The following is a 15498-nucleotide window of genomic DNA, read 5'->3' as shown; positions in this document are numbered from 1 at the left end:
AGCGGACACGCTATGGGACGGTGAGGACTCCAGTGACGAGGCTCAGCATCGGGACGAAGCTGCTGCTCGGTTACAACACCTAAAGACGACTCTGTCGGTGTGTGATCGCGGTGGCGAGAAGCACGGTCGTTCGTTTCCCAATATCGCTCAGATTGACAGATTTATCCTCGCCACCCCTGCTCAGTGCATCCCGCGCAGCAAGAGAGCGAGACTTCTCCGGTGCTGGATCTGATATTCAGGTCGGATGTGGTTTTAAGTTGTGCGGGTATAAGGACAGGTGCGGGTTTGCAACATGAGAGCCGTGCAGGACTCTGCTCTGCTCACCTCTCTCTCCGTCCCGCTCTGCCTCTGGCTCACACACGCTCCCCCCCCAGCCTCCGCTCTTCCGCTCGCGTCACTTTTTAAAATCCCCTTCAGAGCGAAACATGTATTTGCCACATCTTGCTCCGACTGTTTTTGACTGACTAATTTTAAAATGTTTAGCCACCCTGGCCTACAGGCAGGTTAACGAGCACAGCGACGCGGCGCCCCCGATGTAGAATGACGAGTTGGAGCGCGGCGACAGCACTTATTTTATAGCATGTATATATCTTATAGCGACATTCTGCTTGAAAATACGAGATATGACTTGTGGTCCATATCGCCCAGCCCTACTGTCAAGCTTTCACTCCTACCATAAGAAATGTGGAGTTTTCAGTGAAATTTCCTCCCGTTTGTCGCGCCCCACCTGTCACGTCTCTGTTCCCCACCAGTGGGGCGCGCCCCACACTTTGAGAACCGCTGGGTTAGAGAGAAGGGGACTCTGGAGGACTGAGGTCTCACTGGGAGGCGACCGGCGCGACCGCGGAGAGCGCCGGAGAACCCGCCGTGGCTCACGGAGCCCAGACTTTAGTTTGTTCTTCTTTCCCGGTGGGAGACACCCGACCCGTCGCATCGCTTGTGTTTAATAAACGCGCCTTTTACGGCTTAACGCAGAGAGACGTGTGCTGATTGGGGGAGGCGGGGCACGCGTGTGTGTGTGTGTGTGTGTGTGTGTCTGTGTCTGTGTGTGTGTGAGTGTGTGTGGATTCATGAACGATGTGTGTGTGTTATTGTTTATGTTCATACTGTATGTGTTTGTTGGTTTGGGTGTGTTTATGACTGTGAACATGTGTGTTTGTGTGTGTTTCTATGGGTCTGTGTGTGTGTGTTTCTATGGGTCTGTGTGTGTGTTTGTGTGTGTGTAACTACAATGGACACTCCCAGAGACACTGAGGCACCAGGCTTACGTAACCTAAACGCAGGGAGGAGGTCCTCCTGGGAGAAGGTGGACTGGAAGGTGTGGATGTGTGTCAGTGTGTCTGAGGACCCTCCTACACCTGGAGACACTCTGTAGAAGGACAGAGTGCCAGCAGGCCGGTCCAGATACACTCCTACTCTGTTAGAGCGAGGGAGAAGTATGACTGTGAGACTACCGTTGTACCGGACACCGTAATTACCTTCATCACATTCAAGAACCCAGGACTTGTTGTTCCATCCAAGCCAGCTGTCATTTCCCGCTCCTCTCCTTGGGATTCCTCTGTATGCCACTCCTATATGAACCTTTCCTTCCCACTCTACCTCCCAGTAACAGCGGCCAGTCAGACCCTCTCTACACAACACCTGGTGCCAGCGCACAAATCTCTCTGGGTGATCAGGATACGACTGGTCCTCTTCAACCCGCGTCACCTTTCTGTTGTCCTCAGTCAGAGAGAGTCGTTTGTCGGCTGTGTTTGGATCCAGTGTGAGTTCACAGGCATCTGACGGGAGAAACAGACATGTTTAGGCTGCTAAACCATTATTATTAATTATTACACAGCTCTTCTCACTGCTGTAGAATGCTCCATTCACTTGCATTGGCCTCCCCGACTTCCGGCGGTCAATTATCTTTTGATAATTGACTGTTGCTAAGCATATAATGACTGCTGTCAAGGAAAGTGGATTTTTTGCCTCTGAATCAGGTCTTTGGTATCACTCCACAAGTAGTCCGGTAACTTATCAACCCCAGCGTATTTGGTTGCTAAGCGACGTCAACGTCTTTGGCGGACTATTTCTCTGCTGATCAACACTATGAATGGTGTTAGGTTATGGAAGAAATGTATAGCTTTATATTTAATTGTCCTTACTTTAGTTCTGTTATGTTTGGGTCTGGGTTCCATGTGAGTTATATGGGAGGGTTACTCAATGGAGGGTGTGTGTATATGCTGCCATATGAGTGGTGTGTGGCTATAAAAGGATTAGGGGATGCCATGGACCCCGGGGGGCGCATGTCGTCACGAGAGCGCGACCAGCGATGCCACGGACGCCGTTTGACACCTCCAGTGACTGGGTAACCCTAGAAACCAGCTACACCGACCCCAGTCATTACCTCTTTCTGTTTAATGGGATGACCTTAATCAAAACCTGAACTAACCAACTCCCAGAGGACACACCGCTCACAGAGACAGAGCGCGCTGGCCCCAGGAGTTCCACAACAACCCACGGGTAAGAGAACCCCCCGTGAGAATACATCTCACTGTGGAACCCAGAGCCCATAGTTCAGGCTCCTGTATTCTCTCTTGCTGCTCTCTTACCTCTCTTATGTAAGACTCAAGGTTAGAACTACCCTTAGGGGTTCAGATCGTAACAATGGTAACAAATCAATTGTAAAAAGACAAACCACGTGAAGTATTTTTTTCGTTTTGGCAAATAGCTGCGTAATAAGCGGGATAATGTGTAGAACGTCGCCGGTCATTATCTACAATAAGCCACTTCAGGGAGAAGAAAGACACCTGCGCTTCAGGCCGGCGGCCTGTACGCCCTGGCGGGGCTTATTCTCCGATAATGTTCTATACATTATCCCTTACTTAATCATCATAATCATCACCATAATTATTATTATAACAGCATCACCCCTAAAGATAATAATAGTATTCTAGCTGAAATCGTAGATGAAATACATGTATCATTATAAACATGTTTTTATGAATATGATGTCCTACGTCTAATGTTAACATTAATTATAATAATTATAAAAATAAGAATTACAATAGCAACAAGATAATAGTATTATTTATCATGTCAGTTTTTGAATATAATATACACATAATTATGATTAATAGTATCCTGATTATTATAGTGTAATGTCTAATGTTCTAATGATAGTAATAAATGAAACTAGAAAATGCATTTCCTGCAGAAAATGGTAGGTTTAATATTAACCTTGTTAAGGCTCCGTGACGAAGTGTGTAGATTTGTTAAACGTTTGAACGAAGGTTAACGGTTAGAAATCGAAGTTACGAAGTCTGAAGTAGTTGAATTGTCAGAGAATGGGCTGCATGCAGCACTCACCTAACAATAATCCTTATATAATCACAAGCATTATAGTAATAATGGTTATTGAAATATAATTTATAGACCTAATTATACAAATATTACAAATAATCATCATAATAACAATGATAATATATGAAAATCATAATAATTATCATAACAATAATAACACACTAGTTTTTCTAATAGACCATACAATAAACACATAATTACTATGGTTATTATCATTATTATTATGATATGATCATGTCCAATAATAATAATATCAACACTACCAATATTCATCATAATAAATAAATAACAATCATAAAACCTATTTGATTTGATACAAGTAGGATTAATTGTGATTATGATTGTGTACATTTTTACACACGTAACATGATGTCAACCATCATCTTCATTCCCAGAAGGATCTGACTGAACAGACGTCACCTCCTGCTGTGTGGATGGACTTTCCATCTCAATAGTTAGTGTGTGTTGTGATGAATCAAACAGACACTTACACTTCTTTAGAGCTGGTTTCAGCCTCCACACTCCACCGTGCTCCACACTGGGGGGGAAACAAAGTGGAAGCCGCATGTTGAAACATTCCCCTTCATCATCTGCTGTCTCATCACTTTCTACACAACATGAGTTACAGCTGCCTTTTCAAACCACTTCATCTAGCAGCAGGATGAATCCTTGTAGGAGACATTGTCCCTGAGTGGTGAGCTGTCCTCTCTCTACCTGAGAGTGTCCAGTCTCCAGCATGGATCCTCCAGTCCAGCAGAGAGCAGCGTAGCTCCTGAGTCTCCTGGGTGATTGTAGCTCAGGTCCAGCTCTCTCAGATGGGAGGGGTTGGAGCTCAGAGCTGAGGCCAGAGAAGCACAGCCTTCCTGTGTGACCAGGCAGCCAGACAACCTACACACACACACACACACACACACACACACACACACACACACACACACACACACACACACACACACACACACACACACACACACAGACACACACACACACACACACACACTTATTTATTCAGGTTAATAAAGTATTAATTCCATATGAAGGTCAGCTTTATGATTATATTCAGAGTCCTCAGAGTTACATAACATATAACATATAACATCCATAACATACAGACAGCAACCCCTAACCCTAACATCAACTGGCCAGCGTTTTGTCAGCTAGAATGTCCTGCTAACTCATAACAGACCAGCGGTTAACAAGACAGCAAAATTAAACAACTCCCTTTCAAACTAACAACGAAGTTCTGCTCCTCCTCTCATCCTCCCATCTGTGGTCCACTGACACGCTGACCCCAGCCCACAAATTAATAATGATGCTGAATCTGTCCGGGATCTTAGACACGTGTCGTCTGTTCTGTTAGATAACAGCCCACCTATTCCTGGCTCCTCACTACATATTAAACAATCCCAAAGACACATTGAGCCCTAACCCTGACCTGAGGGTTTCCAGTGTACAGTGTGGACTCCCCAGTCCAGCAGAGAGCAGCTTCACTCCTGAATCCTGCAGATCATTGGTACTCAGGTCCAGCTCTTTCAGACTAGAGGAGTTGGAGCTGAGAACTGAGGCCAGAGCTTCACAGCATCTCTCTGACAGATGACAGACATTCAGCCTTCACACACAAAATAAACAGAACATGTTACTGTGTTTATGTCTTTAACATTTTCCAGAATTGAAAGAGAAGTTTTTATATTTAAATGCTAATAATAAGCTTAAAAAGCCTAACTACATGTGAATGAGTAGAATAAGAATAGTAAAAAATAGTAAACTGTACTAATATAACATACAACTTATACTGTCATGGCAACAACAATATAAATACGTTGAGTTATTCTTGTAAAAATTTATTATTTATGGGTGTGTGTTGTTTCTTTTATGGCCATAAATCTGTGCATTAAATGTCTTGATTGTAGTTTGTTTTGTACTCTAATATATATCCTTGTGCTGTAAAGGTTTGCACATTGAGTAAAACTGACCTGAGAGTTTCCAGTGTACAGTGTGGACTCCCCAGTCCAGCAGAGATCAGCTTCACTCCTGAATCCTCCAGATCATTGTTATTCAGGTCCAGCTCTCTCAGACTAGAGGAGTTGGAGCTGAGAACTGAGGCCAGAGCTTCACAGCATCTCTCTGACAGTTGACAGCCAATCAGCCTTCACAGCAAATAAACAGAACGTGTTAAGAACCGTGATAAAATGTTTTCTTCATTTTACAAATGATTATACATTTGATCTTCAAATGTTAGTTATATATTTGCTGTAAAATGTTGATACTAACAACAATCCTAATAAAAGTTATATATTTCTGAAAACTGTATCGTAATATGACTTTTATAGTAGTATGTATATTGTGTTGTGTATATTGTAAAACATGTTTTATTTTGTTAAAAATTAATAATTTTATGTTGCTCTGTATTTCTACATATTAAATTACTCTACTCTGTATTTCTACATATTGTTCTGTATTTCCATGTCTTAAATAAAAATTCTGAAGATAAAATATATGCAAAAAATCTATTTAAAATATAATAACATAACAAAGAGCTCATACAGTAGTAGCAAAAAAAATAACTATTAAAATTCTAATAATAAATTCTCATGAAAATTATATTGTGGTGATCACGGCCGTGGTCACCGTGTCCGTGTGCCGCAAAGGATCCTGGGAGGCTCGGGGGAAGCAGCACCGCCACCAAGGGAGTCGTGGGTGTGGGGGACATGGTTTGTGTTTCGGGTGGTGTGTGCAAATAAAGGAAACTCTCAAGGTTGTGCGGTGTATGGTGCACGAGACTTTTGGGATTACTTTTCAACTTTTCATTTTCGCATCCCACACAAACAAGAAGGTATAATATGTCCATTGGTACCACTCTAATAAACGTGGTCATCAAAGGTACTGAGTTAGTGGATTATATAGTTTGACATCATTTGGGAGTAATTCTCAAACCAGGGGGCAGTAGTTGTTTTAAAAGTCTTATAATGTAGAGCATTGCGGTGTAACTGTTTGCAACTTGAGTAAAACTGACCTGAGAGTTTCCAGAGTACATTGTGGACTCCTCAGTCCAGCAGAGAGCAGCTTCACTCCTGAATCCTTCAGTTCATTGGAACTCAGGTCCAGCTCTCTCAGACTAGAGGAGTTGGAGCTGAGAACTGATGCCAGAGCTTTACAGCATTTGTCTGACAGATCACAGAAATTCAGCCTTCACACACAATAAACAGAACATGTTAGGAACTGAGATTAAAAGTGCTTAAAAGATCCAACTAGCTCACAGGAGAAACATGGTGTAGCTGACGAACAGCACAGGGCCGTCATCGGGCCAACACAGGAAGGGGAGGACGTCCAGTGATGCTAGACCCTCGGCTCTCCTCGCTGCTATCAGGGAAGTGAGCTCAAGGAGATGACTGTGGACATTCAAACTTCCTTCAGCAGCCGCCTGAAAGCCTTGTAGGGATCCTGAACTCTGTGTGAACAGAGTCAGACCTAACGAAGCAAAGGGCTGCGGAGCCAAGTTGGGCCTCAAACTCACTGAATGCTCCACTGACTGATTGGGCGTGTAAATGCAATTAAAATGCTTTCCCTCCCTACATTTCTTTAACTCTATCAGTCCCAATGCTTCCTTCTTTAAGACTATTGAATCCTTAATTCATCTTTTATTTAGAATTTTAAATCCCATCTATATATTTTTATATATTGCTTAAGCACATTAACAAAAACCTAAAACACTAAGGGAACTTGCCCTTCCTGTCTTCAGACACTTTTACCGTGTTTCAAAATCAAGGACGACTATGAAACCTCTCTGGGGTTCTGCATCCCTCCATATACAATCGTTTTATGTTCAGTATATATATTCTGTATCTGTAATACAGAACATAAAAGGATGACTATGTAGTAATACAGAACATAAAACAATTGAAAATGTAGAAATATAGAACATAAAATGATTGAATATGTAGTAATACAGAACATAAAACAATTAAATATGTAGGAATTTCCTGCATATTTAATCGTTTTATGTTCTGTACATACATATTCAATTATGTTGCTCTCTATTTATATATAAAGAATATATGTAAAAAATCTTAACATAACAAGACCTTATACAGTCCTGGCATCCAAAAATATAAATTGTTGAGTTGTTTCTATGAAAATTATACATTTCATTTTTATTTAGACTTATAACCTTTGATGGATGCAGATACTGTGAGTTCATTTGTTTAACTATCACTGTCCCGTTAACAGGGGATTGTGGGAAGGCACTATTATTATATTTTGTGTTTATAATTGCAATAGCAACTTTGGGATTACTTTTCAAATTTTAATTTTCACATCCCACGTAAACAACAAGGTGTCAACAATATGTCCAATGGCACCACTCTAATAAATGTGGTCATCAAAGGTACTGAATTATTAGCTGATATAGTTAGGCATAATTTAGAATGAATTCTCCAACCAGGGGGGCAGAAGTTGTTCTAAATGTCTTCTGACACAGAACCTTGTGATTTAACTGTTTGCACATTGAGTAAAACTGACCTGAGAGTTTCCAGTGCACAGTGTGGACTCCTCAGTCCAGCAGAGAGCAGCTTCACTCCTGAATCCATCAGTTTATTGTTACTCAGGTCCAGCTCTCTCAGATTAGAGGAGATGGAGCTGAGAACTGAGGCCAGAGCTTCACAGCATCTCTCTGACAGCTTACAACAATTCAGCCTTCACACAAAATAAACAGAACATGTTAGGAACCGCGATTAAATGTATTATTAGGCTTTTTGGATAGTTTAACAAATAATACTATAACAGTTGTTTTGTAGTTCTGAAAACTGTATCATAATATTACCTTTATAGAAGTATGTATATTGTGATGTGTGTATCATAAAACATGGCTAAAGATACATTTTGTATTCTAACTTTTATATTCTAGTATTATGTATAGTGTTGTGCGTATTGTAATACATGTTATAAGTGAACCTACAGAGCTGTTTTGGAGGCTTTGATCACTGGCAGCAGCCCCAGAAGACACTCGTCAGAAGCAGAGTATTTCTTCAGGTAAAACACATCCAACTGCTCTTCTGATGTCAGTAAGATGAAGACCAGAGCTGACCACTGAGCAGAGGAGAGAGATTCTGTGGAGATACTTCCGGATGTCAGGTACTGTTGGATCTCCTCCACTAGAGAACGGTCGTTCAGCTCATTCAGACAGTGGAACAGATTGAATCTTCTCTCTTGAGAGAGATCTCCACCTATCTTCTCCTTGATGTAATGAACTATTTGGGTATTGATCTGTGACCTCTTTCCTGTCTGTCCTGGCATAACTTTTTTAGTTATATTGCCCAGTAATGTACTTCCTCTTGGTCCCAGCAGACCTTGTAGCAGCATCTGATTGATCTCTAGAGAGAGGCCCAGGAGGAAGCGGAGGAACAAGTCCATGTGTCCGTTCTCACTCTGTAAGGCCTTGTCCACAGCACTCTGGTAGAGGAGGAGGAGTTCATCTTCCCTGGAGGTTGTCTGTTCTCCTGAGAGCAGATTGACACCAGTATTGATGTAGGACAGAAAGACATAAAGGGCAGCCAGAAACTCCTGGATGCTCAGATGGACAAAGCAGAACACCGTGTCCTGGTACAGCCCACACTCCTCTTTAAAGATCTGGGTGAACACTCCTGAGTACACTGAGGCTGCTCTGATATCGATGCCACACTCTGCCAAGTCTGCCTCGTAGAAGATCAGCTGGCCTTTCTCCAGCTGGTTAAAAGCCAGTTTCCCCAGAGAAACAATGATCTCCCTGCTCTCGGAACTCCAGTGTGGATCAGTTTCAGCTCTCCCATGATACTTCCTGTCCCCCTGTATGGACTGAACCCTCAGGAAGTGGCTGTACATCTGAGTCACGGTCTTGGGCACCTCTTCTCCTCTCTGGGATGTTTTGAAGAAGTCCTCCAGAACTGTAGCAGTGATCCAACAGAAGACTGGGATGTGACACATGATGAGGAGGCTTCGTGATTTCTTGACGTGAGAGATGATTGTGCTGGCCAGTGTCCCCTCTCTGAATCTCTTCCTGAAGTACTCCTCCTTCTGTACGTCGTTGAACCCTCTCACCTCTGTCACCATGTCAACACACTCAGCAGGGATCTGATTGGCTGCCGCAGGGCGTGTGGTTATCCAGATGCGGGCTGAGGGAAGCAGGACTCCCCTGATGATGTTTGTCAGCAGCACGTCCACTGAGGTCGGCTCTGTGATATCAGTCCAGATCGGGTTGTTCTGGAAGTCCAGAGGAAGTCGACACTCATCCAGACCATCCAAGATGAAGACTACTTGGTCATGGTGGTATCTGTAGCTTCCTGATTCTTTGGTTTCAACAGAAAACTGATGAAGAAGTTCCACTAAGCTAAACTCTTTACCATTCAGTAAATTCAGCTCTCTGAAAGTGAGGAGGAATGTGAAATCTATGTCGTGGTTGGTTTTGCCTTCAGCCCAGTCCAGAGTGAACTTGTGTGTTAAGACAGTTTTACCAATGCCAGCCACTCCAGTTGTCATTATTGTTCTGATTGGTTTACCTTGTCCAGGTAAGGGTTTAAAGATGTCTTCACATCTGATTGGTGTTTCATCATTGGCTGGCTTCCTGGAAGCCTTTTCAATCAGTTTGACCTCATGTTCCATGTTGACCTCTCCACTGCCTCTCTCTGTGATGAAGAGCTCTGTGTAGATCTCATTCAGAGGTCTTTTCTCTCCTGCTCTAGCGATTCCCTCAAGCACACACTGGAACTTCTTCTTCAGATGAGACTTGAGTCTATGTTGGCACTGGACAGCAACAGCTCCTAAATCACAAACCAATATGACTGGTGTAAAGAAATAAGTAAATTATGAATTCTACTTTATATGGATCTTATAACTGTTAGCAGTGCTGTCGTTGTTGAGTATCAGTGGTATCAGTGACTTGCTAACCTGATATAATAAGAAAGTGGTGCATCTCTTCCACTGAGTTATTCTGCTGTTGATCTGCATTTTACTGTTTAATATTCTTTAATATGATACCCCACAATAACCCTACACATCTGGATCAAACCATTGAACCTGATAATCCCACAGTAACCCTATATATCTGGATCAAACCATTTAACTTGGTACCCCCACAATAACCCTACATTTCTGGATCAAACCATTCATACTGATACCACCACAATAACCATATATATCTGTATGAAACCATTTAACCTCTGAGAGGGAATATATCTCCACATGCAAAAGATAGACGTTTAGAAATTAACTACCTTGATCTACTAACAAAATAAGAGTCCTCTACTGCTCTTCAAAATAAACGTATTTCATCAGTGTTTTAAAAATAACAGTTTCTTATCTTTTCAAAATAAAAATAAATATCAAGGGAGTCAATAAGAGTCTCTTACCACTCCCCAGTTTGTCGGCCAGTTCCTCCTGGTTCATCTCCATCAGGCAGAGCTTTGTGATGTCCACCACTCCCTCTATGGCGCGCCTCCTCTGCTCCTCGTTCTTACCATCCTCCTCCTCCTCCTCCCTCTGACTCTCTGAGCATTGTGGGTAATCTGAGAAGAGATCCCTCCAGAGCTTCTTCAGCTCCTTGTCCAGAAAGGCGTGTGCGTTCTCCTCAGCCCTCTGGAACAGAACAAACATCAAGGAGAACTTTACTCTGAAACAACTGAGGATATATATATATATAATCTGTCCTAGATTAATGTCTTGCTGGTCTAAAGAGGGAAGCCTGGAGACTATTAGCTCCACAAGAGATGCTTTTATTGCCCATGTAGAGCCAGGGCTATCGCTAGAGATTGTGGGCACTATGAAAGAATATATTGGGCCTCCAACCTAGACCACCCACCAGCCTAGAAAACCCATTTAACCACTCGTGTTTGATAGACTTCTCTAGTAGCTCTAGTGTAGCCTAGTGCTAATTACCCAATACTTAGCCTACTGTCATTGACCATTGGTGTATGAATGTCAGAGGTACATGAGTAGCATCTCTCATTACTGTTGTTTCTGGTAAAAAGGCTTTCCTCAAAATAAGTTTTGAGGAATTCATTGAAATTCAGTGGCATTTTATATATTGGTCAAAATGTTCCCCAGTTTGTCAGACACCAGTAATGCCCCACTGGCTCTGAACACCTCAGTAAAATGTGACAGAAAAGGCACAGACCGCTTCAGACCCTGCTATTCATTTTCACCACTAGGGGTCAGTATTCACAGCCCTACCCTGGCTGTATAGTATATAAGTAGAAGGAAGTGAGCGTAGGCCTTGCTGCTGCTGCAAACTTCCTCAGTAAACAGACTTCCCGGTTCATCCACCTGTCTCCCTCATTTATTGATTCATATATATATATATATATAAATACATGGATTTCATGTTTGATGAAGAACTATTTAATTGATATAAGATTCTATGATTCACTAGTGCCGCTTTTCCACCGCCAGTACCAACTCGACTCGACTCGACTCAACTCGGTTTGGTTGCGTTTCCATCTAAAAAAGTACCTCTTCAATGTGGGCGGGTCGTAGAAAAGAACCTCTCCACCATGGGCGGGTCGTCATTAGGTTTTAATCACGGGAGACGCGATTCCCGGGAAATCTGAATCTGATCAAGACTATTTCCTGATTCCCGGGAAAGGTTATGATGGGAAATAAAATAAAATAAAATAAAAAGCACAATGACTGCGCGTCTATTGTTGTCATACGGTAACGTTGATAGAGGCTAAACTCGAGCCCTAGGAAAGGAACGACACTGAAACGAAACAGCGAAACGCCGGTCCGTGGACTCCAGCCACGCCGGACACACACAACCACGCCCGACACACATAACGACGCGCAGCCTAAAACTCTAGCCCCGGGAAAGGAGCGACACACACGGCGAAACGCTGATCAGTGTCCCCCTCGGGAGCGGGTTCGTGGACTCCAACCACGCCGGACACAACTTAACTTTGAGTGATTATTCCCATTTACAGCCGCTGGCCAATCAGTTACCAGCAGCCTGTTTACGTCACACAAAAGTACCTACTCCGCTGGCATGGAACCTCGACGGAGGTAGTACTAAAAAAAAGTACCCGGTACTAGGTACCGGGTACTTTTTTTGCCAATGGAAACGCAAATAAGGCGTGGCGAGTCGAGTCGAGTCGAGTCGAGTCGAGTCGAGTCGAGTAGGTACTGGCGGTGGAAAAGCGGCATAGGTAGCTCTGTGTTAATGGGCACCAAAGGTGAATAAATAAAAACCTGTAGACCTGAAGTCAAATGTCTTGCTTCATTTACACACCTTGATCAGCTCTGCTTGATGCTGCTGTACAGACTGAGCACTGGTAGCCTTTGACCTCTCCTGGGGTCGCCTGTGGAGAACATACACACACACACACACACACACACACACACACACACACACACACACACACACACACACACACACACACACACACACACACACACACACAATAAAAACACACAATATTTCCTGACTTGTAAATATTAGTCTACAACAAGCAACTGGTCTACTTGTTTGCCTGTTTAAACCTCCTACCTCTCCTCTCTGGAGGGGCGTCTATCTTTACTGAAGTCAGGACCATGTTCCATAGAGCGGTCACTCTTCATGGAGACACAGCTGGGTCCAGGGGAGTCTGCTCTCTCCTGCTGGACTCTTCTAGAAAAACAAGAACCAGGATTAACCAGAATACCATGGATGTCTGAGATATTCTGTAGTTTTATAATCTCTGACAAATCATTACCTCTTCTCAATAGACTGATTTCCATCTCTAAAGTTTAAAGGATGTTCCATAGAGTGGTCACTCTTCATGGAGACACAGCTGTGTCCAGGGGAGTCTGCTCTCTCCTGCTGCTCTGGGCTTCAACACACACACACACACACACACACACACACACACACACACACACACACACAGCTTTTTGACTAATGATGGAGTCATGATATCACTGCTGAGCTCTGAGATAGACAACAGTCACAGACAGTGAGATCCTCTTCTTACCTCTTAGATTTGCTCTGGCGGCCATGTTCCCCAGACAGAGTGGTTTTAGAGATAGGACCCCCCTCCTCTCTCTCCTCATCCATCGTAGACTGGAGACCTGGACACAAACACAACTACATGTTGTTTCTGTGCATTCTGTTTGAGTACCAAACGTGAAATTACTGCAGTGAAGACTTCCTATCCTCCTCCTGTCACACACACTATCACTCTCTATGTCTAGATCACACACACTCAACACTCTCTGTCTAGATCACACACACACACACACACACACACACACACACACACACACACACACACACACACACACAATCACTATCTATGTCTAGATCTACACACTATTACTCTCTATGTCTTTATCCTGTTGATTATTTATTAACAGTATAAGTTATTTATTTTCCTTTTGAACTTTTCCAGGACAAATGAAATTTTTCGGTTTAAAGAGTTTACAGATCAGTGTATTGAACCGTTATCACGAGTCATGAACCATCAATAATTAACTAATGTTCCCAATGAAACTCCACAATAAAAGTCCACAACAGAACCAAACTGACCTCACTACAGTACAGACTGAAACTCCACAATAAAAGTCCACAACAGAACCAAACTGACCTCACTACAGTACAGACTGAAACTCCACAATAAAAGTCCACAACAGAACTAAACTGACCTCACTACAGTACAGACTGAAACTCCACAATAAAAGTCCACAACAGAACTAAACTGACCTCACTACAGTACAGACTCATACTGTCCATAAGAAGATGGTTAAATCTCATCCTTTCAGTACAATTAAAAACCCTTTATGTTTGAGTCCAAATCGTTTTCCCTTTAAACATAAAGTTGTTATGTCCGGTTCCTGTACCAGAGGATCCGTATATAAACGCCCTCAAGACAGTGAAACTAGTTATTGATGTTATGTCCCATATTCCTTCATTAAAACAGGTCATCTTAGATCAGCATCTCTTTAACAAAACAAACTTGGAAACACCAAACTAGGACCGGAAACAGATTAATTTAGTAAGAATATATTATTATAGTAAGAACACATCACCAGTCATCTGAAGAAAACTTTCAGGAATTCAGGAAACGGTACCTTATCTTCTCCGTGATGAAACGTGTGCTGTCCGTGTGGAAATATAGAAGCACAAAAGCAAGGAAAGGAGGGAATAAAGAGATTTAGGTGTTCACCAAAATCACAGAGCAGTGTTGAGAAGCGAGACAGAACATTAAACCGGTTCTAAAGGTTCTGAGAGTAAAGATTGAGCTGCTGGACTCCTCAGTGCAGACAGATCAACTGAGGAAGCTTTGAACCACAGCTTACTACGGCTACATGCTTTATGTTACTATGGCCTCCGTCAGGGCACACAACCAAAACTGATCAAGTGATCGATAAGACAGAGCAACGGTAAAGAACCCACCAGTGCTGACGCCCACACTCAGGGCTGAATAGAGAAACTAAAGTAAGACTCCCAGGGTATAAAGTAATGCTGTACTTTGTATCATCTGTGGTGAAATCCTGGGACTCTCAAAGTATCAAAATACAACTGGAAAGTTATTACCTCTAAGGCTAATTCAAGGTTAGTTGCTACTCAACTCACATTTTGCTTGATAAGACCCTGGGGCCGGTACTAACTTGCACGTGATGTGCAAACAAACACGGAGCAAATACACACAGGGAACCTTTTCCAGTAAACACACCCCCACCCGTCTGGTCAGATTAGAGGTCACACTCTCAGTCAAAACCTCTGTTTCTAAAGCTGTAAGTGACTTTCCTAAGGGGGTCCTAGTCCTGAGATTGTGTGCTGCCTTGTGTATGAAAATATAAAAGTACAAATGCAAGGAAGATTGAATTAATAGATTTAGGTGTACGCCAAAACACGAGTGTTAAGAACCGAGACAGAACATTAAACCGGTTCTAAAGGGGTTGAGAGTAATGATTGATCTGAGCTCCTAAACTATAACTGTTTTCAGTGATAAGATAAGAAATAGCAACGGTCTGAGGAGATCACAGTGGACACACACCTTGCTGGAGACCTCCTGTGGGGACCTCCTGTTCACTGAGCCCTGAGGGTGGCGCTGCGCCCCCTAGTGGACACACCTTGCTGCAGAGGAGCAACAATACTCTGATTCCCTGATCTGTTTATTTACAGACATATCTAAGTTGGATTCATTTAATTGTTTC

The 15498-nt window shown here is 42.8% G+C and overlaps 1 protein-coding gene across 5 annotated transcripts; it reads right to left on the bottom strand.

The window, feature by feature from the left end:
* Positions 1 to 789: 789 nt before the first annotated feature.
* On the bottom strand, positions 790 to 14731 carry LOC311362584 (NACHT, LRR and PYD domains-containing protein 3-like). Of its 5 annotated transcripts, XM_084482465.1 has the most exons (14): positions 14410 to 14731; positions 13314 to 13410; positions 13056 to 13172; positions 12851 to 12970; positions 12593 to 12662; positions 10722 to 10947; positions 8297 to 10133; positions 7861 to 8034; positions 6356 to 6529; positions 5316 to 5489; positions 4778 to 4951; positions 4057 to 4230; positions 3834 to 3880; positions 790 to 1778 (listed from the first exon to the last, which is right to left on the bottom strand). In XM_084482465.1, exons 2-14 carry the CDS (start codon positions 13394 to 13396, stop codon positions 1135 to 1137), a joined length of 4014 nt encoding a protein of 1337 aa, XP_084338591.1. In that variant the 5' UTR covers positions 13397 to 13410; positions 14410 to 14731; the 3' UTR covers positions 790 to 1134. The 5 variants fall into 5 exon arrangements, with proteins under 5 accessions (XP_084338591.1, XP_084338588.1, XP_084338590.1 ...); XM_084482462.1 differs by lacking the exons at positions 5316 to 5489; positions 6356 to 6529; XM_084482464.1 differs by lacking the exons at positions 5316 to 5489; positions 6356 to 6529 and having other exon boundaries at positions 12851 to 12967.
* Positions 14732 to 15498: the final 767 nt, after the last annotated feature.

The sequence above is a fragment of the Micromesistius poutassou genome (genome assembly GCF_964030765.1).
Source record: "Micromesistius poutassou genome assembly, chromosome: 17".
Taxonomy (NCBI): domain Eukaryota; kingdom Metazoa; phylum Chordata; class Actinopteri; order Gadiformes; family Gadidae; genus Micromesistius; species Micromesistius poutassou.
Note: the sequence above shows the minus strand (reverse complement) of the source record. Positions and strands in the feature narration are given on the sequence as shown.

Bases quoted from the DNA above. Each gene is read 5' to 3' on its own strand.
- LOC311362584 (XM_084482465.1), bottom strand. From the start codon at position 13,396: ATGGATGAGGAGAGAGAGGAGGGGGGTCCTATCTCTAAAACCACTCTG. The intron at 10,948-12,592 runs GTGTGTAAATGA...GTTCTGTTCCAG, and splicing joins ATCAAGCAGAGCTGATCAAG to AGGGCTGAGGAGAACGCACA. The intron at 5,490-6,355 runs GTCAGTTTTACT...TTTGCTGTGAAG, and splicing joins TGTACTCTGGAAACTCTCAG to GCTGATTGGCTGTCAACTGT.